General features: G+C 45.5%; 1 protein-coding gene across 1 annotated transcript in view; it reads right to left on the bottom strand.

The window, feature by feature from the left end:
* Prkce (protein kinase C epsilon) overlaps positions 1 to 27,072 on the bottom strand; it is a 506,608-nt gene that overhangs the window by 22,906 nt on the left and 456,630 nt on the right. Inside the window, exons 12-14 of the mRNA XM_042675470.1 lie at positions 14,691 to 14,829; positions 10,728 to 10,916; positions 5,806 to 5,952 (exon numbers count right to left, since the gene is read on the bottom strand). Of these exons, the coding sequence (XP_042531404.1) occupies positions 5,806 to 5,952; positions 10,728 to 10,916; positions 14,691 to 14,829 (475 nt within the window). The remainder of the gene's footprint in view (positions 1 to 5,805; positions 5,953 to 10,727; positions 10,917 to 14,690; positions 14,830 to 27,072) is intronic.

The raw sequence follows: 27,072 nt of genomic DNA on the forward strand, positions 1-27,072 counted from the left end.
ATGGATGTAAGGCACTGCTAATCATGCCAGGATCCTACCAGTCAAGCTGGATGGCTGTATCCAAGAGCCTCCAAATACCATACACAACAATCCTTAACTTTCAGTTCTTGGACTCTTTATTTCTTGAGGGCTTTAACAGGTTGGGTCAGGGGTGGTCGATGGAGAAACTACAAGGGCACATAGCACCTTAGATTTTATAATTCTATGAGAGAAGCATTCTTACAGCTTCTTACAAAAAAGGAGACTAGAGGTCCAGGGTGGGGTGAATTCTCAGAATCATATGGCTGTCCTAAGAGAGCAATATATTCACTCCAAGTTTCTCTGGGATCAAAACCAGTCCCCCACCTACTGTACCATGCCATCTCCTAGCCAACTACCAATAAATCAGATTTCTGGCCCTTCCTCAGGTCCTCCATCCTTGGCCCAGAGCCCTGGCTCATGGAGGGAAGCTTGTAGCCTCTTGGAAGCTTAGGGCTGTCACTACAGCATGGACATATGTCCTCAGTGAAAGGCTATAGGACTCAGCTGATTCGTGCTCCTACCCCAGGATGGAGGATGAGGATGGCGCTTAATGGTCCTCTGGCCTCTAGATTCATGGATAGGCCTAGCTATCTCAGTTCCTGGCCAGGTGGGCTAGCTTCAAGGGAAGCGGTTGCCTGTTCGTCAGAGCTCCTCCTCAGGCTGCTAAGTAGGTGAAGGTGTGAGGGTCTCAAGCCCACTTCCCAGGTTTCCTCTCAGCACAGCCCAGTCATGCAGGAGCATGCAGGAGGGGCCTCCCTTGGGGGTCCTGCCATGCAGCATGGATGGCCGGATGGAGACGATCATGAGGTTGAAAGGGGCCTCTATGTCACCGGGCCTGCGGGCTCACCTACCTGGAGAGACTCCCCACTCTGGAGGCCTTACCTTAAAGAGGGACATTCACACTGAAGCAAACTTGAAAAGAGAGAACACGTACACAAAAAGAAGTTTACTTGGCCAGCATTTCCCTCATCGTCTTTGGTGTTCACTGAGGACAGCTAGGTTTCTGGGGAGGCAGCTCTCTTCTTCCTATATTGGCTTCCCCCTCAATTCCATTGCTGAAAGCCCCGAGAGCCATAACCTCAGAATGTAATGCTTTGGAGAACAAGGAATAGACACACAAGAGGAAGCCACGAGTGGACAGAATACCCCCACTACCTGTAGAATCAGACGATGCCCTACAAACACACCACTCTTCTCCCTACGGCCCCAAAGCAAGGTAAGCTCACTAGTAGCACACAAGCTAAATGTGCCGCTTTCCTGGGTAATTACATAGTACTACCATCTCTGAAGTGAATCCCCAATGGGAGAGACCAGTGGATTCCACGCTTAGATATTATAATCAAGTACCAAAAGCTTTGACACAAGCCATGATAATTGTCCTAGTCCCCTGCTCACTCATGGCAGGGATTCATCCACATGTTCTACCATGAGCCCTTGCCCTGCAGCCAGCCAATCCCCGTAAATGATTTGAGCACCCATTGGTGTAGGCTTTGGTTTTGGTAGTGATGATACATCGCTTGTAGAAAATCAGTGCGGCATGTGGGTAGATAAGAGGGTAGAAAGGAGAAATATAAATGAGAACACAGAGGAAAGAGGATATATATGACAGCTGAGAGGACAAATAGAGACGCAACTGTCCATGCGGAAGCAGAGGCCACTGAGAAGTGTCCTGGGTGGGAGTTAGTTAGGGGCGGGGGGTGACCATCTGAAGGCAGGAAACCCAGCTGCACTCATGATAGCTGGGAATCAGGGCAGGAGTGACACAGAGAGGTGGAGACACCAGGGGAGCAGAAATCTGAGTTCAGCAAACACCTCAGGAAGGCAGAAGCCTGGAGGGACAGCAGCCAGTCGAGGTATGTGATGGAACCAGACCAGAGGCCAAATTCCAGACTCCAATCTGGATAATCTCCTTGGTGATATCTTCTGGGTGATGGGGGGAAGGCTTCCTGCAGAGGGTTTAGAGTCAAGCCCTGAGCTATTTTCTTGATGTATCCTTGGTCCTGTGGGTGTGAGCCAGGGCCCCTGCCTCCAGCTGAGACTAAGCCTGCTGAGGCAGGTTTGGTTGTGTGATGGGAGTCAGGAAGGGTCAGAAGGTACACCTGGATTCTTCTGGAGTGCTAAGCTAAGCCTCATCTTCAGTGCCTGACAAACTATCTCACAAAACCAGCTCCTTCCTGAATCCAACATGTAGAATACCCCCAGGTGATCCAGTTGGCAGCAAGCGGAGGAGTACAACACTTACTACTGAGCAAGTTTTAGAGATTGGTGGCATTCCGGTTGTGTAGGGAATGTCCCAGGAGCAAATGGATCTATCCCCAGACAGAGGGAGCCCTGAGTTCCATCAAATACCCCAGCATCTGATCAAACTGGAGATATCAGCCCACACGAGATGGGGGCTGTTCATGTACTATACGCTCCTTGCTTGTCAACACCTTTTCACTATCTCCTTGCAACCACAGCCAGCTGAGAATTCTTCCCAATGCCTGGCTCAGAACCACCTTTCCCCTTCTGCCAAAGTCTTTTCTTCCCCAGGAACTGCTCTCCCAGGAACTGCTATCTTCATCACACGACTCTTTAAGCCCAAGGAAAGCTGGTCTTCTCCCATGAGTAGAAGGAAGAGCTCTGTGGGGATATGCCTCAGCTTGCCAGTGTCTCCCCAGTGGCCTTGTGTGGGTACCCATCTGTTTACCTTATTGTAAAGATGTACCTGCTTCCTCCTGCCATCTGTACTAAGTAGATACCCATATCCCAGGTGGTAACCCTGAGCCAATTAGACGAGGGGGCTGGGGGGGAGACCGGGAGGGGAGGTGATGGCTCATAAAAACCTGGTGTGAGTTTTCACCCTGGTTCTTTAAGGCCTTCTGAGTCAAGAAATGCAGTTTCTCAGTGCTTGTTTTGCTAGTCTCTAGTCAGGCTGGTGCCATTTTCATATTTCAGGAACAGAGCTGGGACACCTTCCTGATGGTTAACTAAACAGGAGGCATCTCCTAAAACCTAATTTTGATATTTCTCTTGAGAGAAATCTCAGGTCTCAAGGATGAAGATGTGACCAGGCACTTAACGAGTTGAAATAAGCCTCTAGAGACCTGTGGCTGAGAGTACTGTAAGGACCCACGTGAATCGGCCAGCGTGACCAGGAACACCTCTTGTACGTCCCATACTTCTTCTCCAAGATGCTCTCATTCTCTCCCCCTAGCTGAAATTAATCAGCCTAATAAAGCCTCCCTGACGCCCACCTAGGGTATGGGATAATTCTGGCGGTCTAGGGCAGAGTGAGGATATACACAGAAGTCAAGTCTCCATGGAAATGGTGAAGGCAGACTTTAGGAAATTGACTAAGAGAGATGTAGGGAGGTTCCGGATGGCCCATGTCCTGCCATCCACTCAAGGGATAGTGAAGCTTCCAATCCCCGCCCCAGGAAAGGAAGTGATCAAGACTACTCCTCAGTCCTTGGTGGTGGTGTTGAGAGGATCGAGGAAGAGAAAACTCTGATCCCTTGTGCTGCAGGGACCTAGGAAATCCCACCTGACTCCTGACCTAGGGAAGTACTTCTTCCTGCTGGTTCTCAGGGGATCATCACTCCTGTCCATGAGAGCTCCTGACTCTAAGTTAAACAGAGATAGTCCAAATGGGATCCCTGCCAGCACATTAGCAAAGTAGTTCACACACCAGCCGCTACCTGTTCTTCACTCTTGTTTCCTCTGTGACTGGTTTGTACTCCAGCCTGTAGGTCCATGAGTTGACATACACTATTCACCTCCCCTCACTCTGCCCTTACTTGATGTGTATCTACTGGATTTGACTCAAAACTCCTGGCCCTGGCCCTTCACCATTAAGGTCCTGTCACCTACATATCCCAGGGAGAATCTTGTCTCTATGATTGCTATGTTAAAATGTCCTTTGTGACTCTCTCTTTCTTCCAGGGGCATCTCTAGAGACTCTTGAGCTTCCTATGCTCATTATCGACTCTTTTCTCCTATACATTCAAGAATCTTCCCTGAGCCTCTCCTCCCTACACCCGACAGACTGCTTGTTCCTCCATCTCTGTGCAGTCCTGTGGGGCCTGGGGCACCCCAAGTTTAATTCATAGTGGTTTTGTTGACACTGGGTCCCAAGACAGTGTTAATGTCTAACTAGCCATTAATTTTTTCCTAGCTGGGTGAGGACTCAACTCTATTTCTCTTTTTTCTAGGGGATGATTAGTTTAGGTTAAATCTAAATTAAAATTTATCCTCAGATAGATCCAAGCCTTTTTTTCTCTCTGCTAGGCCACTGGAATCTGCTTTCTCCATTTACATGGGGTCAGTAAATCTTGTTCTTTGAGACTTGGATAGAGGTCCCAGCTTTCAGCCTCCAGGCAGGCTGACATGTAAAGCAGAGGCCAGTCAGCCTGAGCAGCCTATATCCTAATACTTTCCCATATCTCAAACCCTTGTCACAGCTTGGAGCAGAGGTCCAGAGCCATGGGGAGATAGGCCAAAGGAGAGGAGAGGTTCACAAAGAAACAAAGGGGATCTTATACCTACTCTATCCCAGGTTAATACTCCCAACAAAAACCATGCAGTTCAAAGGAGAAAGTACAAGAGGAATGGTAGCTGATTAAACATCCAGGAATGGTCTCTTTGGGATTGGCTGATGCCCTTCAGCTTTGCTTTTCACCTTTCAGCTTTGCTTAGCACTGATAGTGCTAAGATCATAGCACTATCAGTAATCACAGAAAGCCTCATGGAGAATGGAATTCTTCTTTGTGGATGCACAAAGCCCAAGAGAGTCTTTTCTATAGGAGCTGGGTAAGAATCAGACCAAGGAGTCTGATTTTTGTCAGCCTCCTATGACTCCGCTGACAGAATTCAGGAGACGGAGGGCTGACTAGATGATCTCAGATCTCCTCTGCTTGGATCCCTGGCATCTGCCCAATAAACTTGCATGTTATACTCTCCCGTCCAACTCCCAGGAATCTATCTGCTTGCTGGCTACCAGAGTCCCAGTCTGAGATGGATTGTCTCACTGGGCTACAAAACAACACAATTAACACGTCCCACATACATTACAGGCACTGTCACTGATGCTCTCTCTCCCGTTCTTCCTCTCTCACCTTCCCTCCCTCTCTTTTCTTGCCCTCTCTCCATCAGTGGCAGACCACTGGCAAGACACAATCTTTGTTTTAAGAGTTATGCCCAGATGGCAGTTTAGTTCCTTTTTCCATCTTCTGAGTGTCACACATTCTTGATGTCCCTGGCCCCTGTACTCTACCTGGGAGTGAGAAATGAAGGGACTTAACAAGGTCCCAGGAAATAGCTTTTCCAGGCAGAACCCTAGGGCCAATCTTCCCCCACAGCACCTAGACCTCCTGCTCTGCACTAGTGCTATACCATGATTGCGAGCAGTATTAACATTTTACTTTAAATGTATGCTTTCAAAGAGTCCATCAATCACACAAAGAAACCCACCTCATTAATCTATCAACAAACTGTATATTTCTACCAGATATAGAAGAAGCCTCCTTGTAAATTTTGACCCAAATAAACAAAGGAGTCTCTGCAGAGATAAGAAATGCAGTGCTATGGCCACCACAGGCCATCCCTTCATGAGTGTTATGAGTCCCATATATTCAGCAGTCCATGCTCTAGGCCTAAGAGTCCCTTCCTCAGGGAGAAACCCAGCTTTCGCCTGCTGGTCACCAGGGCTGTAAGCCACACCCAAGGCCAGGCTTTCTGGGTGCACAGCCTGCTGCATAGGTACCCGCTGGCCTGTGGAATGGAACATGTTAGGGTTCCACTTACAATTCTGGGTTTGAAGGGGGGCTTGATCTTCTTCTGTTCCAGGAGCACCCAGTCGATCTCCTTGAAAAATGGGTGCTGCTTAATGGCGTCTTCTCCGTTCTGTGTGGCCACACAGCCTAGGCGCTTGTGGGGATTCTTGGTCATGAACTATGGAGAGGAGGACATAGCACAGAATTATTGACAGATGCAGAGGCTGAAGCCTGCCCAGGGAGCATCTTCGATGTCATTGCCCACAGCTTATGTTGGCATTTGTAGGGGGTCTCACTTTTCAGGGTGTTCTAGAACTCTGGCATGTATGATGTGGTATATGCCAGTGACCAGTGTATACACACACACACACACATACACGAACTTATTTCATTCTCACCCAATCCTATAGGATGCTATTGATATCTCTACTTTATATGGGAGGTTCTTGAGGCATGGATAGGTTAATTAACCAGGCCAAGGTGGCATAGCTAGTAAGGTAACCAAGTCAACATTAGGATCTTAGGCTCTTAACTCTCTGATCCACTTAGATTTTCAAGCCTTCTCACCAAAGAGACTAGGATCTGAAAAACCTATTCATAGCAAGAGGTCAAATCCTTTTGGAGGTAAAGAAGACCAGGTATGCACGTGAAGGTAGATGATCAAACATACTTCCTGTTCCATGTCCTTGTCTCTCCTATGTTTTTAAATATTTGAATTTGCAATAGATACACAAAAATTCTCACAGTGGTCAAAAGGTAAAAGACAAGAGAAGGAAAGGCCTACTGCTTTGGAATCCCTATGTTCTAGGGGTGTCCTGTGACCCCCCCCATCCCTGGATAGAGTTACTGAATAAGTCAGTCCTGATGGTAAGCATTACTATAACTAATAATATAACCAATATATACCCCTCAAAATGCCAGGAAGTGCTATTTCCTTTTTTTTGTTTGTTTGTTTTTTGATTGGTTGTGGGGCTTGAACTCTGGGTCTGCACACTGTCCCTCAGTTCTTCATCTCAAGGCTAGCGCTCTACCACCTGAGCCACATCACCATTTCCAGTTTTCTGGAGGTTAATTGGAGATAAGAATCTCACGGACTTTCAAAGCCTGGGGTGTCTTTGAACCATGATCCTCAGATCTCAGGCTCCTGAGTAGCTAGGATTATAGGCATAAGCCACCAACACTGGGCTCAGGAAGTGCTATTTCTGAGAGCCAAAAGATGCAGGTATAAATGTGCATGCATATAAAGGATAAAGTACTATGTTCCATAGGACAAAGGGGGATGGTCTGCATCTAACCCAAGGATTTGAACAGGCAAAGCACAAGCCAAAGGAATGAATCTAAAAAGGATGAGTCTCAGGGTTCACCAGCAAGGGCAGGATCATCTCCTACCATCTCTCTCCCCTGCTGCTGTTGAAACAATAGCACGTGGACAGGAGGCATATGCTGCTGGAGGGGAGAGCCTCAGGTAAAAGGGTGAAAGAGCACCCTCGAATGGCCATGGCCATGACACGTTGCATCTGCCTCGTCTGTTCCTCAGAAAGGTTACCCTGCTTAAACGCCTTGGTGGTCCCACGGCATGACATATATACTTCATATGGCACACAGGAGCTTCCTGGTCTGAATCCTATCCATCTTGCTCACCCTTTGCATCCTTTGCTCTCTGCTGATTGCTTCTCTCTGTTACCTGGGCATTTTCTAAGGCAGCTATCAAGAAGCTGCCTTGTCCAGTGCCAGAGGCTCATGCCTGTAATCCTAGCTCCTCGGGAGGCTGAGATCCTATGTTCTTGGTTCAAAGCCAGCCAGGACAGAAAAGTCCATGACATTCATCTACAATTAACCTGTTAAAAAGTTGAAAGCAGAGGAGTGGCTCAAGTGGTAGAGCAGCAGTTTTGAGTAAAAAAGCTAAAGGCTATCACCCTAGCCTTGAGTTCAATCTCCTACCTGTTCCCCACCCCCTAAAAAATAAATAAAAGAAGCTGCCTCCTCTGTGGAGCTTCCCCAGACTTGGTGCCTGAGGCTCTATGTTTGTTTGATATCTAAATTGTCTAAATGTTTCCTTCTCTTGGTGGGTTCACATTGTAGAAATCAGTCCCATCCGGCCAGCATCTGGCTCAGTGTCTGCTTTCTAGTGTGCACTTAGTAGGCCACGATGACAGAACAGAAGGCTAAAGACAGGGCCTCAGGACACCATGCTAAGAAAGAAAGGCAGGGTGATTTGGCAACTTGCTGCTGTAGAGGTTGTGCACTGTATAAATCTGTGATGCAAATAGCCTTCTGTAGAGTTCGGTGCCACCTTCACATAGGTAGCAGCCCTTAGAGACACAGCTCTGAGGCCAGTATTACAGATATCCTGGTCTAGCTCTAAAATCAAGTGACAATGTGAGGAAGCAGAGAGTTCAAGGCCAAGGGTTTCCATAGCTCTTCCTGTTTCCCTCTTCTGGGAGGCGAAAGATCGGGCTAGCATGGGCTAGTATGAACATGTCCAGACATTTCCCCTGAGCCAGAGGCTCTTCTCAAAGACACGGAAGCATTAGTCTAGCGTGACCTCTAACTTCTGTTATCTATCCAGGTCAAAGTTATTCAACCTCATTGCTGACACTTTGAACTGGATACCTCTTTGTTAGGGGGGACTGTCCTGCGTATTGTAAGCTGTTAAGCTTACTGTAAGCTTATTCAGTACCTTAAATATGTCAATAGCAACTACCTCTAGCCCTACATTGGGTCAATCTCAAATATTCTCCAGACATTGATGTGTGTGTGTGTGTGTATGTGTGTGTGTGTGTGTGTGTGTGTGTGTGTAAAGGGGGTGGCAGAATCACCTCCACTAGAGAGTATCTGTTCTGTGTCATAGGAAATCAAAGGGCTCCACTGCTGTGCCCACAAAGGCACATCTGGGCGATTGACTAGACTTGTGTCTGCTAGGCACAGTGTCCTATGGTGCTGATGGTCTTCTTCAGGCTTTCTGCTGACCTGAGGCTGTTATAGCTCTGAGAAGTGGAACAGGATTAGAGTCCTGTGTTGTTCGCTCCCGGGCAATCGCCCCAGGAGAGTCCTCTGCTCTGTGGGCCACATAGCTAGCAGCTGTTCTGTGCTGTAGATTCAAGTACAGGCAGAGCAAATGGTCATGTGCTGAGATGCTCCACTAAATGAAAGACTGGGTTCCCTCATGGGGCAGAAATTGACAAACATGTAGTACCGCCGCACATAAGAATCAGTAACTGCAGGACACATGAAGATGTAAAGAAAGACCCACCTAGGGTGTAAAGAACATGAGAACTGGACAGATGGGAATAAGAAGACAGGGACATTTTACTGTGTCCTATCTTTATCTTTTTGCTGTTTTAGAAGCTCATGTGACATTCTTACCCATTCAGACAAGCAAACCAATCATGAAATATATAAAGCTTTAATATATAAACTCAAAAAACCAAGAGCTTGTTTTTCTTGGTGGTAATCCTGGGGTCTGAACTGAGGGACTTGCCTCTGCTAGGCAGCAGGCACATGACCCCGTCAGCCACAATTCCAATCATTTTTTGAATGAAAACTCATGATTTTGTCCTGACCAGCTGGGAACATGCAGCTAGGATGACAAACATGCAACCCTATGCTTAGATTTTTGCTGGTTGAGACTGGAGGCTTTGAGAACAGTTTGCCTCGGCTGGCCTGGAAGTGTCATCCTCCTGATCTTTGCTTCTCTAGGAGCTAAGATTACAGAAACGAGTTACCACATCTGTTAAGAACAAAAGGAATTTCATGTGAAAAGTTGGATAATCTCGTCCCTTAAGCTAGATTTCTGCTGGATGATACCTCCTTCCTCTCAACTCTTGACCTTCCTGAAAGACAGGGAACTGGGGAAAAGTCAGCCCTCAGAGTCATCACTGGATACTGAGACCGCACTGAGCACTGGAGGGGGCAAGTGCTCCTCACCTGCCCATCAACCCCCCCCCCCTTTTTCCTACAGATGTGTAGGAATATCCCCATTCTGAAATGGGGATAGATGGCAAGAGACATGTTCCCTGCCTCATGGAGCTAGAGGCTGGAAAGGCACTCAGAGATCCCCAAAAGACTGGATTTGTGGAGACTACAATAAGTATAGCAAACTATGAGCCTATAATTGGAGCTTCTCTCTGGGGCAAGGAAGCTGGCAGAATCGCCACTAAGGACCTGGAGGAGAAGTACCTAGGAAAAAGAGGAGAGTGGAGAATGGTCAGGGAGAAAGCTGGTGTAGGAAGGCCTACACGGAGTGTGGTCTGAGTCCAGCCAGCGAGAAGAATGGCCAAGCAGTAGGCATAGTCTTATACAGGACCATGGATACTACATTGAAGATGGAGATCTTTCCTTAACCTCAGCTTGCAATCGTGGCTAATCCTTACTAGGGCACGAAGCATGACATGCAGAGAAAGAGGCAGCAGAGCCTGCTGGCCACTATGGGAGACATGGCAGCAGGGTGTGAGGATGAAGAAAGGCAGTCAGAATGAAAATGTTGTCCTGCCTTCCTCTCCTCCTCTCTTCCCCTTCTTCGGCCTTAATACAGACATATCCCAGGTGGCAGATGAGGAAGAAAGCCCTTGCTCCAAGTGTAATGAGTGGACTTGAGTTGGATCTGCCATCTCTGAGATGTTGAAGGTCATGTGCAGTGTGCCATCTCAAGAAACACATACATGCTGTTCCTTTCCCACAAGAATAATCATTCTGGGCTGTATATTCAGTGGTAGCCTCTAACCCCTGCCTGAACTGCCTGAACACCCCCTCCCCACCATGGGGCAGCTGTGAATTCTCACATAGTGGTGAGAGGTGGGGAAGAGAAAGGGAGAAAAGCATGTGGTGTGTGTGTGTGTGTGTGTGTGTGTGTGTGTGAGAGAGAGAGAGAGAGAGAGAGAGCGTGCCCATGTAAAGATATATAAGACAAGAGTCCCAAGGAGCAGGATAACCGGTGAAGGAACAATGACTCACAGCTTTCAAGATGCTGACGGCTTCCTTGCTGAGCCAGACGGGGTAGAGCACATCATCGTGGAGGATGGACTCAAATAGGTCATCCTCATTGTCAGCCTCGAAGGGGGGCTGTCCGGCCATCATCTCGTACATCAGCACACCCAGGGCCCACCAATCCACTGAGGGGCCATACTCCAATTCCTGCAGGATCTGTTCAGGAAATAGACAATGTCAGAGACCACTGAAGGTCCTCATCCCACCAACGCCCCCCACCACAAACTCCTGAGGGAAGGTCTATGCCTCCGTTTTCACATAATAGAGCTGCGTTATTCAAGGGATGGCCTAAACTAATACATTCAGAGAACCAAATTTGTGAGGCACTTTGCTTTGGAAGGCTGTTATCTCCCCTAAGTCCATATCAATAGTCTAGCCTCCAGTAGTGGAAAATGTCTATTTCTTTGAGCATTAGACTTAGTCTCTGACTTACATTTGAAGCCATATTCCTATTACTATGTAGTATTTTGTGCCAGTCCTGTGCCTTAAACTCAGGTACTATTCCTTAGCTTTTTCACTCAAGGCTCAACCACTTGAGCCACAGCACCACTTCCAGCTTTTTGATAGCTAACTAGACATAAGAGTCTTATGGACTTTTCTTCTTGGACTGGCTTTGAGCTGAGATCCTTAGATCTCAGCCTCCTGAGTACCTAGAATTACAAGCGTGAGCCACTGGTATCCTGCTAGGGCCATATTTTTAAAATGCATATTTTGACATGAGGCACAGAGTCAGGGGAGTAAACTGCAAACTCCACCAGACCCATGCAAGCTGAAAGTGACTGGCAGCTCCACGAGTTCAGGTTTCTCCTCACATACAACCGGCGCCCTGCTTACACGGACACTGCCCGCACAGCTCCATCTTCCTTCAAGGGTAACAATGTCGAATTTACCTATGCCCTGTACTCTTTGGAAGGACAGAAAAAAAGCCATCCCCTCTCTTTCCCTGATTTCTCTAGCTCTTTCTCCTGTGCTCTGACATCCTAAGACCCTACCTATTCCTTAGGTTTACAGGCACTTCCCATTTACTACTGACTTTAAAAAAAATTATTTTTCCATGGTCAACTGTCTCCCCTGGGCATCTCTAAGGCACCAGAAAGTAAAGGTTCTAGGATTCTTCAGTGCCCACTGGTATGACTGCCCATCGGGAGACAGCTCACAATTCTTTTTTTTAACATTTTATTATTATTATCTTGAAGAAGTTGTACAAAGAAGTTCCCATTCTACAAAACAATATATGAATACAAGGTGCCTGACAACATTGTCACCCATTGCTCTTAACCCATCCCTTCTCTCACTTTTCTTTTTTACATTGAGATTAGGTGATTACATAAATTTCACATATTTCACAATATTGTGGAATACTGATACCTAGTTAAAGTCACAAAGACATTTTAACCTTCATAAGGCAACTTGTCATTATCATGATCTATGAAGTTTGTGAATTCTATGAGCTTTGACAATACAATTATTTCTTTCACATCAGGTGATGTTTACATTTCTTCCCTTTTGCTTAGTGTAGGCTGTTCCTTCTTTCCCTCTCATTCCTCCCTTCCCATCGCTGTCTTTGGGTTGCTTAGTTCTTTTTCTTCTATGTCCAGTGCAGACAGCTCACACTTCATATGCATCACTGGGTATATTTTAATCAGTGTACTCTGCTAACTCCTGTGCTCAAAGAGTTCTAAGTACAAAGGTGGCCACTCTCTAGCCTCAGGGATGTGGAATAGTCGAGGCCTGTACCTCTAGGGTGTGGCTTGTGTGCTCAGAACAGATGGTGGAAACTGCACAGTGGCCATATCCAATCTTCCCAGGTCCTGTCAGAGTCTTCTTGGGTGGCATCTTTTGTCAAATTCCTTTTCAGGATTGGCCCTAATTATCTATGTCCCAATCAGCCTCCTAGCAATGGAGCTGGTAACAAGGGCAAGGCTTTGCATACATGGAAGGGCGGGGGGACCTGATATGGCAGCCAGCCCCTGGAGTGGGTCAGAGCTGGGATGGGAGAGAGGAGCCAATGACCTCAGAAGTTGCCCAAGGCTATTGGCCCTCTCCTGGGAAGCAGGGGCCAAGCATGGAGAAAAGAGAGGTATGCCAGAGGGCTCCTCCAGGGCAGGAAGAGAAACCCTTTGACAGAACTGATGCCTTAGAACGTGGCTCTGGTTTCAGGGCTAGCCTCTCCTGTTTGAATACAGGCTTATATCTTCTGAAGCAGTCCCATGCTTAAATCCTATTAGGCTGTCAAAACAGCCTGCTGAGATGGGTAGGGCAGGCCTTGTAATTCCCATCGGAAAGGTGAAGAACATTTTCTGACTTCATCAAGGGCATATAGGGGCATTTTGGTTAAGTTGGGACTCGAAGTCTCAATTCTCAAGACTGTTTTTCCTGCCCTATTACATAAGCCAATGAAGAAGGTAATTAGGGGAGCCCGCTCTTGGTGTTCACTATGGACCGAGCACTGTTGTTAAGTGTTTCGGAGACACAACTCCATTTCATCTTCCCGCTAGCCCTTGGTAAAGTTGGCAATACCGTTCTCTCTCTGCTGTTCTCTCTCAGCTGTCATCTTCCTGCCTTAAGATCAAAGTTGTTTGTCTCATCTGGTGTCGTGGTGATTCTGCACAGTGGGCAAAGGACAGAGTGGAAAGGAAGGGTGACTGGACCTTGTTATGAGCAGACACCAGAGTCTTGCCAGTGGATGGCTTTGTGTGGAAGCTGAGTGGGCGTTGTGCTCATTGTAAAGTGAATGTTTTTCTTGGGTGGGGTTCCAGCTACTATACTGGCTGCTGACCCCTTGACTCTGGAACTGAGCATGCTCATGATAAAGAAGGAAGGAAGAAGATGAGAAAAGCAGGTCCAAGTGGAAAGTCCTTATGTTCATTTCAGTGATGCAGTCAAGTTTTGTTTTGTTTTGTTTTTGGTGCTGGTATCAAGGCTTGAACTCAGGGCCTAGGCACTGTCCCTTAGTTTTTTTTCACTCAAGGCTGGCTCTTTATCTCTTGAATCACAGATCCACTTTCAGTTTCTTGGTTAATTGAAGATAAAAGACTCACAGACTCTCCTACCCTGGCTGGCTTTGAACCACAATCCTCAACTCTCAGCCTCCTGAGTAGTTAGGATCACAGGTGTAAGCCACCCACATCTGGTTCAGTCAATTTTTTTATCCCACATTTCTTTGTGTCTAGAAGACCAAACAATGCTTTTAAAAAGGACATGAAATTCCAGTGTGCTGATATTGCATCCTCATGGGCAACGCTTAACACCTTCCCATCTTCTGTGTCTCAGAATTAAGGTATTGTGTGTGTGTGTGTGTGTGTGTGTGTGTGTGTGTGTGTGTGTGTGTGTGTGTGTGTGTGTGTGTATTACTAGGGACTGAACAAAAGGCTTCATATTTGTTAGGCAAAACATCCAAACAACTGTAATGCAAGGTAAGCTGTTGCTGAGGCTCACAATGACATCTCTGCCCTGTCCATTTCTTGTTCTATCCTGTGTACCCATGGTGTGGAACTGCCATCACAATGGAAATGGCAAACATTTCCTGGTTCCACGGCAGGCAAATTAAAGCTGAGGAAACGACTTGCTGCCTTTTTGAATGGTGCATCTTTATTCTGATGAGGAAGAAGTGCAAACAATGGCATTAGTTAAGTTTCTTAGTCAGTTTTGTTGGTGGTTCTGGGCTACAGCAAAGGGAAGGATGTCCCATAAGGCCTCACCCAGATATGGGGAATGACTGTTACTCTTAGTTCATCCACCTCCTCCCATCACTACCACATCCATATAAAGAAACCAGCAAACCTTTCCTTTTCCTGTTTCTCCCTCCTAGAATCCATCCTGGTGTTCCAGAGTCTTCTCCCAGTTCCACTCAATGAACCCAGTACATGGTATTTTACTTCTGACTCATCCCTAGTCCTAAGGAGGTGGCTCTTTGCACAAGGGTCTTACCTCAGGAGCTATGTAGTCTGGAGTCCCACAGAATGTGGTGGTGGTGACACCATTCAGAATCCCTTCCTTGCACATTCCAAAATCAGCTAGCTTGCAGTGACCTTCTGCATCTAGAAGGATGTTGTCCAGTTTCAAATCCCTGCAAGACAGGCCAAGAGCACAAGGTGAAGCTCACTCATCCTGATATGGTCTTCTCTGAGTTGGAGAGATACACATAAGCTAGGGAAACCTCCAGAAAAGGAAGTCCTGGAGGAAGTTCAACACACCCCAGACCAACTTCAGTTAGGGACTCTCTCCCAGTTGGTCAGCCCCCAGTGGTATTACCATCTTTTTAGCAAGAGGGAGGAATTAACATAGCTTAAAGAATGTACCAACACTGCTGAGTTTAGGCTGGGATGTAGCTCAGTGGTAGAGTGCTTGCCTAGCATGAATATGGCCTGGGTTCCATCAAAATGTAAAAACAACTGTTGAGTTTAATAGTAGCCACTTATGGAAGTCTCATTCTATGCTGACATTCATGTTATTGAGACACATCTAGGAGAGAAAAAGGAAGCTAATCTTTCATTCTTATCCTCTAATCAGCTAAGGCAACCAGGTTAACCCATGTCATTGGCAATAAATCAGAGAAAACCACCCGAGAACTGGGAATTACTGCTCAAGGCATCAATTATATGAGCTGCAGGCGGTTGGAGAGCTCGTGGCCAGTTGTTGTCAGCAATGTGGACCAGGCTTGAATTGGAGGCTGATGATTGGCTAGAAGAGGAGGTGGATGCAAAAAGGTGATGAGGAAACCAGAGAACAAAGGGGCAAGGCAGGTGTGCTGGAAGCAACCTCAAAGATCTCGGCTGGAAATGCCAGGAAGAGGGTTTGCGATCTATGCTGAGATCAATGGGAGCAGTGTCTTCAGGGCTCTAATGTGTGTGCAAGATCAGCTTCTGGGAACAGCCGGTGAAGTGGAGGCTGACGGAAAGCACACTGGTTGAAATAACCTGGACTTATGGGGCCTAGATGGCTCTGTGCAGGAGGTGACAGCCACAGGGAATGCTGCCCTTAAGCCAGTATGGCTTCTTTGCAGCCTATTTTACACTTGAAATTCTGTGTAAAATCGTATGCGAAACCTAGGATTCTGAATTTCCCTACTACCCAAACCTAGAAACCTCAAGCCTGGCCTTGAAGAAGATTCCAGACTGTCTGGTTGGAGGTTCTGCCCTGGGCCTTCCTCAGCAGCTACTCTTGAGTAAGGGGTCGTGCAAAGAAGGCCAATCACTTTGCATGCAATGGCTGCTGTCATCTGGACTTGAGCTCAAGCCATTGCCAGGGACCCAGGCCCATGTGGAGGTGGGGCAGGAAGTGCTCTCAGGCCTCCTTGCCTCGCATCTGTGACCCCATTTCCGCGTATGGCTGGGACTCCTTGAGAAGGAAGAAAGCATATAAAATGTGCTGCTCTAAGCAAATGCTTGTGAACTGCAGAAAGAACAGGGGACATGACAAAGAGGAGCCATTGGAGCTGGGCTTCCTGGCCCCTGTCCTGGCCCCTGACCTGTGTATGGTCAAGGTCCAGCTCTGGTTGGAGGATGGGAAATCAGGGGTGTATGCTGGGCTGGGATTTTAGCATTAGTTGTGGCATGGCCCTGGTGTAGTCACTTTCTTTGCTGACTGTCAAATCAGGATGACATATTCTGCTTGTAGCCTCATGAGAAAGACTAATAGGATAGATTGTAGATGAGTTGAAAGCCTGTGATATTGCTCCATTCTCTATCTCCAGGAAGACTAAGTTGGGAGGACTTGGGCATTCTGGATGCCCATCTGCAGGTGTTCCAACACTGGGAGATTGGCCATCTGGGTTCAGCTGAGTTTCATATCCCTTGGTGCTCTAATATCCAGAGCTGCTTTCGCAAGGTTTACACAGCATGCACAAAAGACCCTAATGGCAGTGGCAATCACAGAACTAACCAGAACAATGCTTCTTTATGTGACTGAATTTATGAGAGCATCTCATGATTTAGCAAGCATCACATTTGTGCTCTGAATTAGGGAGGTCCTGAATTAGGGAAGGTGTGCCTTGTTAAGACACTATCCTTGCAGAACAGAGCAGAGGTAGGAAGGAGGTAAGTGATGTCTTCAAAGTTATCAGGGCTCTGCTGCTCCCGGAGCTGGTGTGTCAACCCTGAACCATCCTATTCTGCTTTCTAGCCTTGAGTTGATCCCCCTCCCCCCACCCTGTGCCAGCCAACATCATTAACTTGATAAAAACAAATCAACAAAAACAATACACCAAGCCTTTGTCAAACCATAGCAAAAACTTGCTCTAATTTTTGTATAAATGGAATAGATTCCAAAGATTCCATGTCAGCCTGAATCCGGCCTTTCTGTGGCTGTAGACTGCCAAATGGAAGAACTGGGGCTCATGAGGCACTGCCCTAGTCTCTTCCAAGGCTTCCCACACTGCAGAGATAGTCGAGATATGGTGGACTTCTAAGTTTTTCTTCTGTCTGTTCCTCCCCCACCCCTAATTGAACTAAGATGTACACCATCCATCCCTTTGATTCCTACGTTAGCTTCTTCCTTAAGAAGAAGCCACCATTCCAGTGTAAGCACCTGCTGAGTCTGTAGGACATATAGGCCAGGTACAGGGAGCTGCCCCTAGCTGTGACCCAGGGAGGTCCCAGGCCAACAAGCTTCTTTCCCACCTCCTGCCATGAATGCCTGAACTCTGGCCTCTAATCACATCCTCACAGTTTCCCTCTGCTATCTCAATTTCTTGTGACCTTTGTTAAAACCTTGTATTAAATCTCCAGATGCACTTAGAATTTTTATGAACCCTTTATTCTATACTATTTTCTAGACAACAATTTTAAATTATTGCAAGTTTATTATGTTTAACACCAGCAGAACTGGTGCCTTTCTTTTTCAAAATTTCTTGACTATTCTTGTTTATTTTTCCATATGAACTTTAGAATTGTATGTCTAGTTAAAAAAGTTCCTGGTACTGTTTTTATTGGGAACATGCTCAAAGTTATAAATTAACTCAGGGAGAATTGATATTTTTATGATATTGAGTCTTCCTATTCTATAATGCTGTTTTTCTTTCCATTTGTTAAGTATTTTCTGTGTTCTTTTGGAGCATTTTAATAATTATCTCATATAGATCTTGTACATTTCTTGTTGCTTTTTATGGCAGATTGCCAATTTTCCTAATATACATCCTCCCTTCCTTAGACAGAAAAACGTTGATATTTTTCTTTTTAAGCCAAGTAGCTGTAAACTGGAATTAAAAGTCCCTTAGAGCTTGGTGTGGCTAGGTGAACAAATTGTAGCCAATTCTATATGGAGAAGTTTTGTTTTTTGGTTTTTTGTTTTGAAAAAAGGGCATTCAGCAAGCGCCAGTGGCTCACACCTGTTATCCTAGCTACTCAGGAGGCTGAGCTCTGAGGATCATGGTTCAAAGCCAGCCCGAGCAAGAAACTCTGTGAGACTCTTATCTCCAATAAACCACTCAGGAAACCAGAAGTGGTGCTGTGGCTCAAGTAGTAGAGTACTCGCCTTTAGCTGAAAAGCTGAGGGGCAGCACTCAGGCCCAGAGTTCAAGCCCCATGACAGACAATAAAAAAAAGCAGGGTAGGGGGGCTTCCTTTTCTTTCTCTTTCTTTCTCTCCTGTGTCCTGAATGGCTGGGTTCCAGTAACCACCTTAGATCACAAATACGAGGACCAAACCCGAAATGGTCAGATGACTTTCACATTAAAAAAGAATCATAGCTTAGCAGTGGTGGCTCATGCCTGTAATTCTAGCTACTTAGGAGGCTGAGATCTGAGGATCGTTTGAAGTCATTCTGGCAGGAAAGTCTGTGAGACACTTACTTCCAATTAACCACCAAAAAGCTGGAAGGTGAGATATGGCTCAAGTGGTAGAGTGCTAGCCTTAAGCAAAAAAAAAAAAAAAAAAGCTTAGACCATGCTCAGGCCTTGAGATCAAATCCTAGAACTGGCACCAAGAAACCCCCAAACAAATGAACAGAAAAAAGAACAACAACAAGAAAGCAAAAGAATCTTATATCTTACTTAAGGCACTGTTGTTTGGTGTATGTTAATTACACCAGAATCCACTTAGCTATTATTCTCTTTTTCAAAATCCTTTGTGTAAATGAAGTTATTCCCTATATCATATCTTCTGTCTGGCTACAGATACATATTCTATACTAATTCTTGATTATCCTATTTTTTCTCTACCAATATAGTAAATTCTCTTAATTTTTATATTTCTGGTTTATTTCTCTTGTCTGGTTGTATTGACTAAATATCTCAACAACAATGCGAAATAATATTGGTGATAAACATCTTTGGGTAGAATTTGATTTCAGGAGGGGTACTCCCAACATCTCTCGCTCAGGCAGAATAACTTTATCATAACCTTCCCCATCTAAATGGAATAGTAAGGCAGCTGCCTTACTATACTTCCCACTATTCAGGACACTGGAAAGAATTTCCCAGAAATTACACTTCCTCTCCCAGCTGCCAGAGGGACCCAAGGGATACAGACTGTGGGCAAGAGGATGGGGGCAGGCCCTTTGGGTTTCATCTAGTAGAGAGTGTTTTAACCTCAGTACACTGGGGCTAGATTAACATCTAGAGCCAGATACTTCTTTGTCTTGAGGCTGTTCTGTGCATTGCAGACTATTACTACCATCCATAGTCTCTAGATGCCATTAGTACCATCCTCCAGTTGTGAAGCTCGAAACAACTCCAGACATTACCAAATATTCCCAGCAGGAAATCTGATGAACCACTATCATTCTAATAAGTCTTAATCATAGCTCCAAGATGGCCTAGCTCAGATCATTAAATCAAATAGAGGATTGGGAGCAACACTCTGGGTAAAAGAAAAGGGTGTGCTTGCCTGGTGTGTCTTCTGACATTTTCTCCCTGGAAGACAGGAATTCTGACCACTCTCACATCACTAACATTTGACATCATCCACCTACCTTGTAAAATAAGAAAACAGGCTAAAAGATCTCATGGCTCATAAGACACTGACCCTGTGACTCAGTGACCACCTTTTAGATATAACATAAGATGCATGCGTTAGAACCTTCACTTGATCCATGTATCTAAATTCCTTTGGGCTGGGAAAAGAAGTTTCCATGGTGAGAAGGCAACCACAGAGGGCAAGAGGTCACAGGCCTTGACAGGAACAGATTGATTTAGAAGCAGGATGGCATAGCCAGGGCTCCCCGGGGGCAGGAGTGCGGACGTCTTCCAGAAACCCAAAAGACATCAAGAAAGGAAATTCCCTGAACAATATACTTTTAAACGTTCTAAAAAAATCTATTTGATGAGCAATAAAATAAAGTCTAAGAGTTGGTTTCAAGAGATTAACAAAGAAAACTTGTCTTCTTGCAACTTTCTTGGAGAAGGAAAAGAAAGAGGGGTCTGAAAGTAAAAACAAAGACCGGTAAAAATGAGCTTGCAAAGTAAAGAGAGGATGGCGTAACACCAAAGAACTGCTACAGGAAGATCTCAGTATGCAGGGAGGGGTTGGGGGGCGGTGTTGAAGAAAAGACAGAAATCAAATTGTGCTTTCAACCAAGGTTTGCTCCTTTCCCCTTCTCTCCCTCTCTCCCATCCTCTGTCCCTTCCTCTTTCCCTTCCTTACTTCTTTCCCTTTCTTTGGTCCTCAGGGCCTTGTGCTTGTCAGGTATATGCTCTACCACTGAGCTACATCCCCAGCAGTATGCTTTTAGAAGAAGTCAACTACTGAGACCTCTAGTAAACATGTGTAGAATGATTTGAAAAGTATTTAGGCTTCTAGTTTTTGCTACCAACAGTTTCATGAGCCACAGATGGACCTCTCTCTCTCTCCCTCTGATGTTCAGGTAGTGAGTTCAGATCTGAATCCCAGCTCTGATGCTCCCTACTCAGATAAGAATGAGCTGACCCCAAAGGTCTGGGCAGCTCAGATACCTTATCTGTTAAGTAGGGATTCAACTGTTACAACTGAAAGACCTAGAGCAGTAATTTTGCCTTCTCCAGAGATCTCTAATAATCATTTCTTAAAATATATAATCCTTGCCAGGGCAACTCAATGAATCCCCAACAACTCTTCAGAAAATACCTCTACTAAAGTAGAGTGCATGTGCAAACACACACACACACACACACACACACACACACACACACACACACACACACACACACACACACACACCCCTTCAGTCTAGCTCAGTGGGAAAAAAAAAATCACAGGATTTTTCGTTTCTCATCTATTGGGAAATGACATGAAGCATGAGAATATACTGCCCGCCCTGGCAGGGGGGTGGGGTGGGTAAGAGGTGGGGTGTAAAGCTGTATGGGTGTTAAAGGCCAGGATGGATGTGTGAGCGTTCAGATGGTTAAACCTCTCCAGCCTGGGATCTTCATCTTGGGAGTGGCCATCATGTGCTGTAATATAGAGATCTCTTAGGCGAGAATCATGACGGAGCCAAAGCTAATGATGTGAACTGGAGCTTGAACTTGAGATGTTTAAGGAACTTCTGTTTTCCTCACATTTCACAGTGCATCTCAGTCATCTGAATATAATCTTTCCCATATGAAAAAACTACTTTCCCAAATGCAGCAGTGGTACTCACTAGACACTATACAATGTGTGGATGAAAAACCTGCTTTCCCAAATGCAGCAGTGGCACTCACTAGAAATGTATTTGTTACCTGACTTATGTGACTGTGACCTATCTGTATATCACCTTTATTTTTAGTTATTTATATTTTTGGTTGGTCGTGGGCCTGAACTCTGGGCCTGGGCGCTGTCCCTCAGCTCTTCAGCTCAAGGCTAGCGCTCTACCACTTGAGCCACAGCACCACTTCCAGAATTTTTTTCCTGCTTATGTGGTGCTGAGGAATCGAACCCAGGGCCTCATGCCTGAAAGTCAAGTGCTCTACCACTGAGCCACCTTCCCAGCCCCTGTATATCACCTTTATAATAAAAATAAAAAATTTTAAAAAAAACTTTGATGGTAGATTCTCCAAGAATAAGAGTCAGAAACTGTTCCTTCTATAAACCACAAAGCATATAACAAACGAACCCTTTGTTTGAAAAAGATGCATTTTGTTGAATTGGAACTCCTTTCTACAACTACTTAAACATTATTAAAAGGAGGAGAGCGGGAGGAGGAAATGGAGGAGGAAGAAAAGGTGGAGGAGAAGAAGAAGAGATTAGAAAACTCCTATGTTGCTACCTAGGACCTGCATTTTAATGTCCCAGCTCCCAGGAACATTAGTTCTGCAAAGCTGAAATGATGTGGTGTAAATGATGGCAAATCCCTCCATTTACTTCAAGATAAGAGTTTGGGAAAAATTACTTCAGGGATGCCAAGAATCAGGAGAGTAGGCCCTTGAGGGAGATGGTGAAGAAACTCTGCTTATTTCTGCACAAATAACAGAGGCTTGTGAATGACTATAGTTAACTAGATGGGAATGGAAACACTTCTGGCAAATCTTACCAATATTCTCATATTTCACAACAGAGTTAAAGAATTACACAATTATCTCCTCTTAACAATGTGGTAAATGCTGGTGGCTGGCTAGCACTTCCCTCCCAGCATACCCTGCATCAGGGAACTCCCACCCTCAGGAATGCTAAGGCCCCCAAAGACCACCCCAGGCCACTGGGAAGGCAAATGAGATTGATTGCCCCTTCTTCAAAAAGAAAAGCATAATTTATTCTGAAGCCCAAGAAAAATGATTTTTCAAATTCTCTAGGTAGTACTACCAATAACTAAATCAATAGCCATACTTCACTCCAGGTCAGTCTGTACGGATTTTCCCCCCCCCTCCAAATCCTTTCATAGGAAAATTTAAGCATTTAGGAGAAAAATAATGAGTACCTTTAACATTTTTTCTCAAGGCCTTTTGCATGTCAAGCTTAGTAGGAAGTCTTATACCCATTATTTTATTTAATACCACAATTATTCTATGAATCTATTTATAATAGATTCCATAATCATTATTCTTATATCCTGAGACAAGGTCTCAAGATGTTGTCTAGGCTAGCCTCAAACTCCTGGGCTAAAGCATTCCTGCCATGTACATCTCCCTAATAGCGGGAACTACAGGTGTATACCACAATACCCTGCTGGAGGGACTGGTGTTAATATACTCTCTAGATAGAGGAAAATGGGTTTGAAGGTTATTCAACTTACCTAAGACACATAGGTGCTCTTAACTACTTTTGTGTTCTTAAACACTTTGCTATGTGGCCTGAGGAGGAAAAAGTTCTTCTGTCTCTATGTGGACAGGGAGCACAACTGCCATCACTGGGGTAGTGTCTATCTCTGACTCAAGGTAGCATACTTATAAGACTGAATTGATAAGCTGGACCTCTATTTCATCCAATAGATGGCCTCTGTTGGGAGAGAGCAGACTTTCTACCTATTACACTACAGATAGCTGGAAATCTGAGGTGTCCAATACTGTCCTGGCTTACAGTCAAGATACATAACCAAGGGTTGTACCTGGGCATTAAATAAAGACTCAGAGTCAATGCAGATTAATTCATCTGATTGCATGATTATCTATTTGCTTTTATAAAATCTAGAATAAGGAGAGTACATTCCAACCCTTAACAGTTCTGGAAAACATCCTGACTCCCACTGATGGAAATGGACATTGACTTGTTTTGTGTTTCCAGCACTTGGACTTCACCATGTTCACCATGATGAGCAGGCCTAGTTTTCTATCCTCTCTAAGCCATCCATCAACCTTCTCAAAAGGCAATTCAGGGTTCAGTGTACAGACTAGAGCTCAGGGCAAAAGTGACAGCGCACAAATGTCTTCCCTGAAAGTGGCCTCACACAAATGGCTTCTCCTCAAATCTAATATGGGATGGCTGGATCCCTAAGGATCCTTCCAGTTTATGATCCTGAAAAGCACAGGCAGCTAGATCCTTGAAGCTCGAACTTGTAATCCTGACCGCTGCATACCAAATGTTTCCCTTTCTACTCCGGAGCACATTTTTGTCAGCAGGCAGTTTAATACAAAATGTAAATCAGACAGAGCCCTTTTGCATTCTTCACTGGCATCCTGGGACTTCGTTCCAAAAGTGATAAAGGACCCTATATGGAATCCAAACCTGGCCCTCTAACCTCTTCCTTCAGCTGGCCTTGGGTTGGCTACTATGTTCTGCCCTGATGTCCTACCTCTGGCCCCTCTCTGGGTCTGCCTTTCACAATGACCATTCTGTTAAGAACACTTGAACTGCCACAGAGTCTATGCACCCTAGCACCTAACACTTTCCTCCCTCAGTCCTGGGGCTTGAACTCAGGGCCATGTACCCTTTCTTAGCTTGTTTGCTCAAAGCTGGTGTTCTACTACTTGAGCCACATTTCCATTTCCAACTTTTTTCTAGTAATTGGAGATGAGTCTCATGAACTTTCTGTCCAGGATAGCTTTGAACTGTGGCCTTCAGATCTCAGCCTCCTGAGCAGCTGGGATTACGGGTGAGCTGTTAGCTTTCAGCCGTATCTTCAGTAGGTAAAGAGGAAGATTCTAAGATCCTGGCTCCAGGAAGCTACAAGATAACATACAAAGCTATTTAAGCATATTGATGAAGACTACTACACTAGAGACCATTAAATCTGACCCATTGCATCCACCAGCCTGTTCTTATTATATTCAGGAAAAGGCCATGAAACCATAGCTGCTCTGTTACATTTCCAGCAGCTTCCACGACAGCATGGAATTCAGCTCCTTATTCTGGCTCTGGAATTGGCCCCCTTTCCTCGTCATTAGGTACCACTTCCCTCTGTTATCCAACCACTTGGGGCTCTGACAGTTCCTCAAGCTCACTAAGCTCTTTCCTGCCTTGGTACCTATGGCACATTGCCATTCTCTCTTTCTGGAGAACAGACCCTGTGTCAGTGAGGTCTCTGTCAGGATCCCTCTTCTCCTAGATGGTCTCTTTCTAAAGCAGCCTAACCCCTCCCCACCCTTGCTTTATTCTCAGCCACAGCACCTTGGTCACTTCCTGCAGAGAATTGTTCACAATCTGTAATTATTCTGCTTGTTTATTTCCTGTAGCATTGCTGGTTTCCCTCACATGAACTCCATGAGAACAGGGACTACGTCTTCATGTTCACAGCTTGGTCCCTAGAGGCCTCCAAAATGCCTGGTACTCAGTGTTCAATGGATGTTGAAATGAAATAATAGGCAGGACTTTCATTTAGTCCTTTTTAGTGATGGCCTAGTGAGTGGCATGATTAGAAGAACATATCTCCTGTCTATGTAATAGTAGTTCTGTAGTATGTCCTGGGCTTCTACTTAGAGTCTGGTTTTGTGCTAGGCTTTGAAGAACACTGAGGGAGAAGACACAAGTCATGTACTCAAAGAGGTGCTTGGGGTCTGGAGGGATAGCTGGACACAAAGTCAGAGCCCCGAGGCTGGTGAAATCTATAGTAGACGACAAAAAGGACATCATCATTGTCCTTAGAAGGCAACGGTCGCTGGACTCGCCTTTTTTGGGCCCAGTGAAGTGCAATTCTCAGTGAAGCCAATACTCTGTCGTCACAAAAGGGACCATGCCAGCAAAAGGACCAGGAGTAACCTTTCGGGGGGGGGTGGGGCGGAGCGTGACTTGAGCTTGGCGGAAGTGGTCTGCAAAACCCAATGCAGGACCTAATATTCCCAGACAGGAGAGCTAGAAAACCATCCCTCAAGCTCCTTTGTCAGGAAAAGAAGCTGTAAAAGCTACTTAACATCTATCTTCCATGACCAGCTACTCAAGGAGCCACAAGCTAGGAGAATGGACAACCCTTGCAGGTCATCCATATAAAAAGCTGAGGATTCATAATGTAACTCTATACAAGTTGAGGGAGATGTAGGGAAAGCACGTCTTCCTACAAACAGGGGGGTCATCCAAGCTACGTGGAGGATATCAGAGGGCTCCTGAAAGGCCAAGGAGCTGAAAATGAACTGACCTCTGAGAGGACAGAAAACAGATTTTATTATTCTTTTTAAAAAGATATCTCACATTTCTATTTGTTTAATTTGGCCATGAAGGGTATTTACTTTCAGACTGTGTGGTGCATTGCAGCTGGTCAGAAATGTATGTGTATGTGCATGTGCGCCAGCATGCATATGTGTGTGTGCGCCCGTGAAGATGGATATGAGTCAACGGGAGAGGGTTCAGGCCTATGCACATATGGGCTGATAGAGGAGGATGAGGAGGATGTATGGACTAGAGAGGCTGAGGCAGGCTGAGTGCATCCATAGTCTTCACCAGGAAGGATACAATCTGGGGGAGTTCATACGACATAGACAGCCTCCATTGCTCTATTTGGTGAATATTTGCTGAGAAACTACTGTGTGCCAGAGAGATCCAGGTTTTGCAGTGAGGTAAGGAGCAGACCAACAGTTGAGACTGCTCAAAACTGAGTGTGAGGTACACTGGAGGCATCCCATGGGCTATGTTGACTAAGTGGTTATATGAGAAAGTTTGGGCTGCAGAAAATGAGTGTAGGTGTGAAGAGAAAAGGGCTAGAGCAGATCAATGCTAAATGCCCAGAGCTTGCATCAGAGTGGCTGGAGCAGAAGCTTAGCAAACGATGTCTGGAAAATCAGGACGAGGTAACATCTCAACCAGAGGGCAGACTCAGTCACCAAAGGACTCCAAAATTCCATGGTTCAGAATCTTTTCAACCAGCTGCAGCACAGAGAGATAAAGTTATTTGTCCTTATTTATAGTTATTTATATCTTCTATATTTTGATAGTCCAACTTAGAAATAGTAACAGGGCCAGGAGACTAAGTCAGATAAGTCAGTGGCAGAGCATTTGCCATTAAGTTCAGTCTCCAGTACCACAAACAAGCCCCAAACTTATATCTTGGCAATAATGAAAGTAGTAAATACACACATATTTGTATATATATTTGGGGGGGCGGGGTCAGTTGTAGGGCTTGAACTCAGGACCTGGGCACTATCCCTTTAGCTTTTGTACTCAAGACTAGTGCTTCACCACTTTGAGCCACAGATCCCAGAGCCAAAAATCCAATTCTGGGTTTCTGGAGGTTAATTGGAGATAAGAGTCTCAGGGATTAAGCCCCAGTTGGCTTTGAATCACGACCCTCGGATATCAGCCTCCTGAGTAGTTAGGATTACAGGCATGAGCTGCTGGCACTTGGTTTAGTAGTAGTATTTTGAGGAAAGACTTTCCAGACAGTAGAGGTATCACGTATCAGGGTCAACCTTGTGAAAGGCTTGAGTAAAGAACTGTAAACCTTAAACCAGCCAATGGGAAAGAAGGAGGGGATTTCCAGGATTCCACTCAGGGAAAACAAGAAAAGAAAGCAATAACCCTGAAAGTGACCCTGGGAGACATGGCCTTGTGCAAGGCAA

This window comes from Dipodomys spectabilis, unplaced genomic scaffold (genome assembly GCF_019054845.1).
Source record: "Dipodomys spectabilis isolate Male_0828 unplaced genomic scaffold, ASM1905484v1 ptg000026l, whole genome shotgun sequence".
Classification (NCBI taxonomy): Eukaryota; Metazoa; Chordata; class Mammalia; order Rodentia; family Heteromyidae; genus Dipodomys; species Dipodomys spectabilis.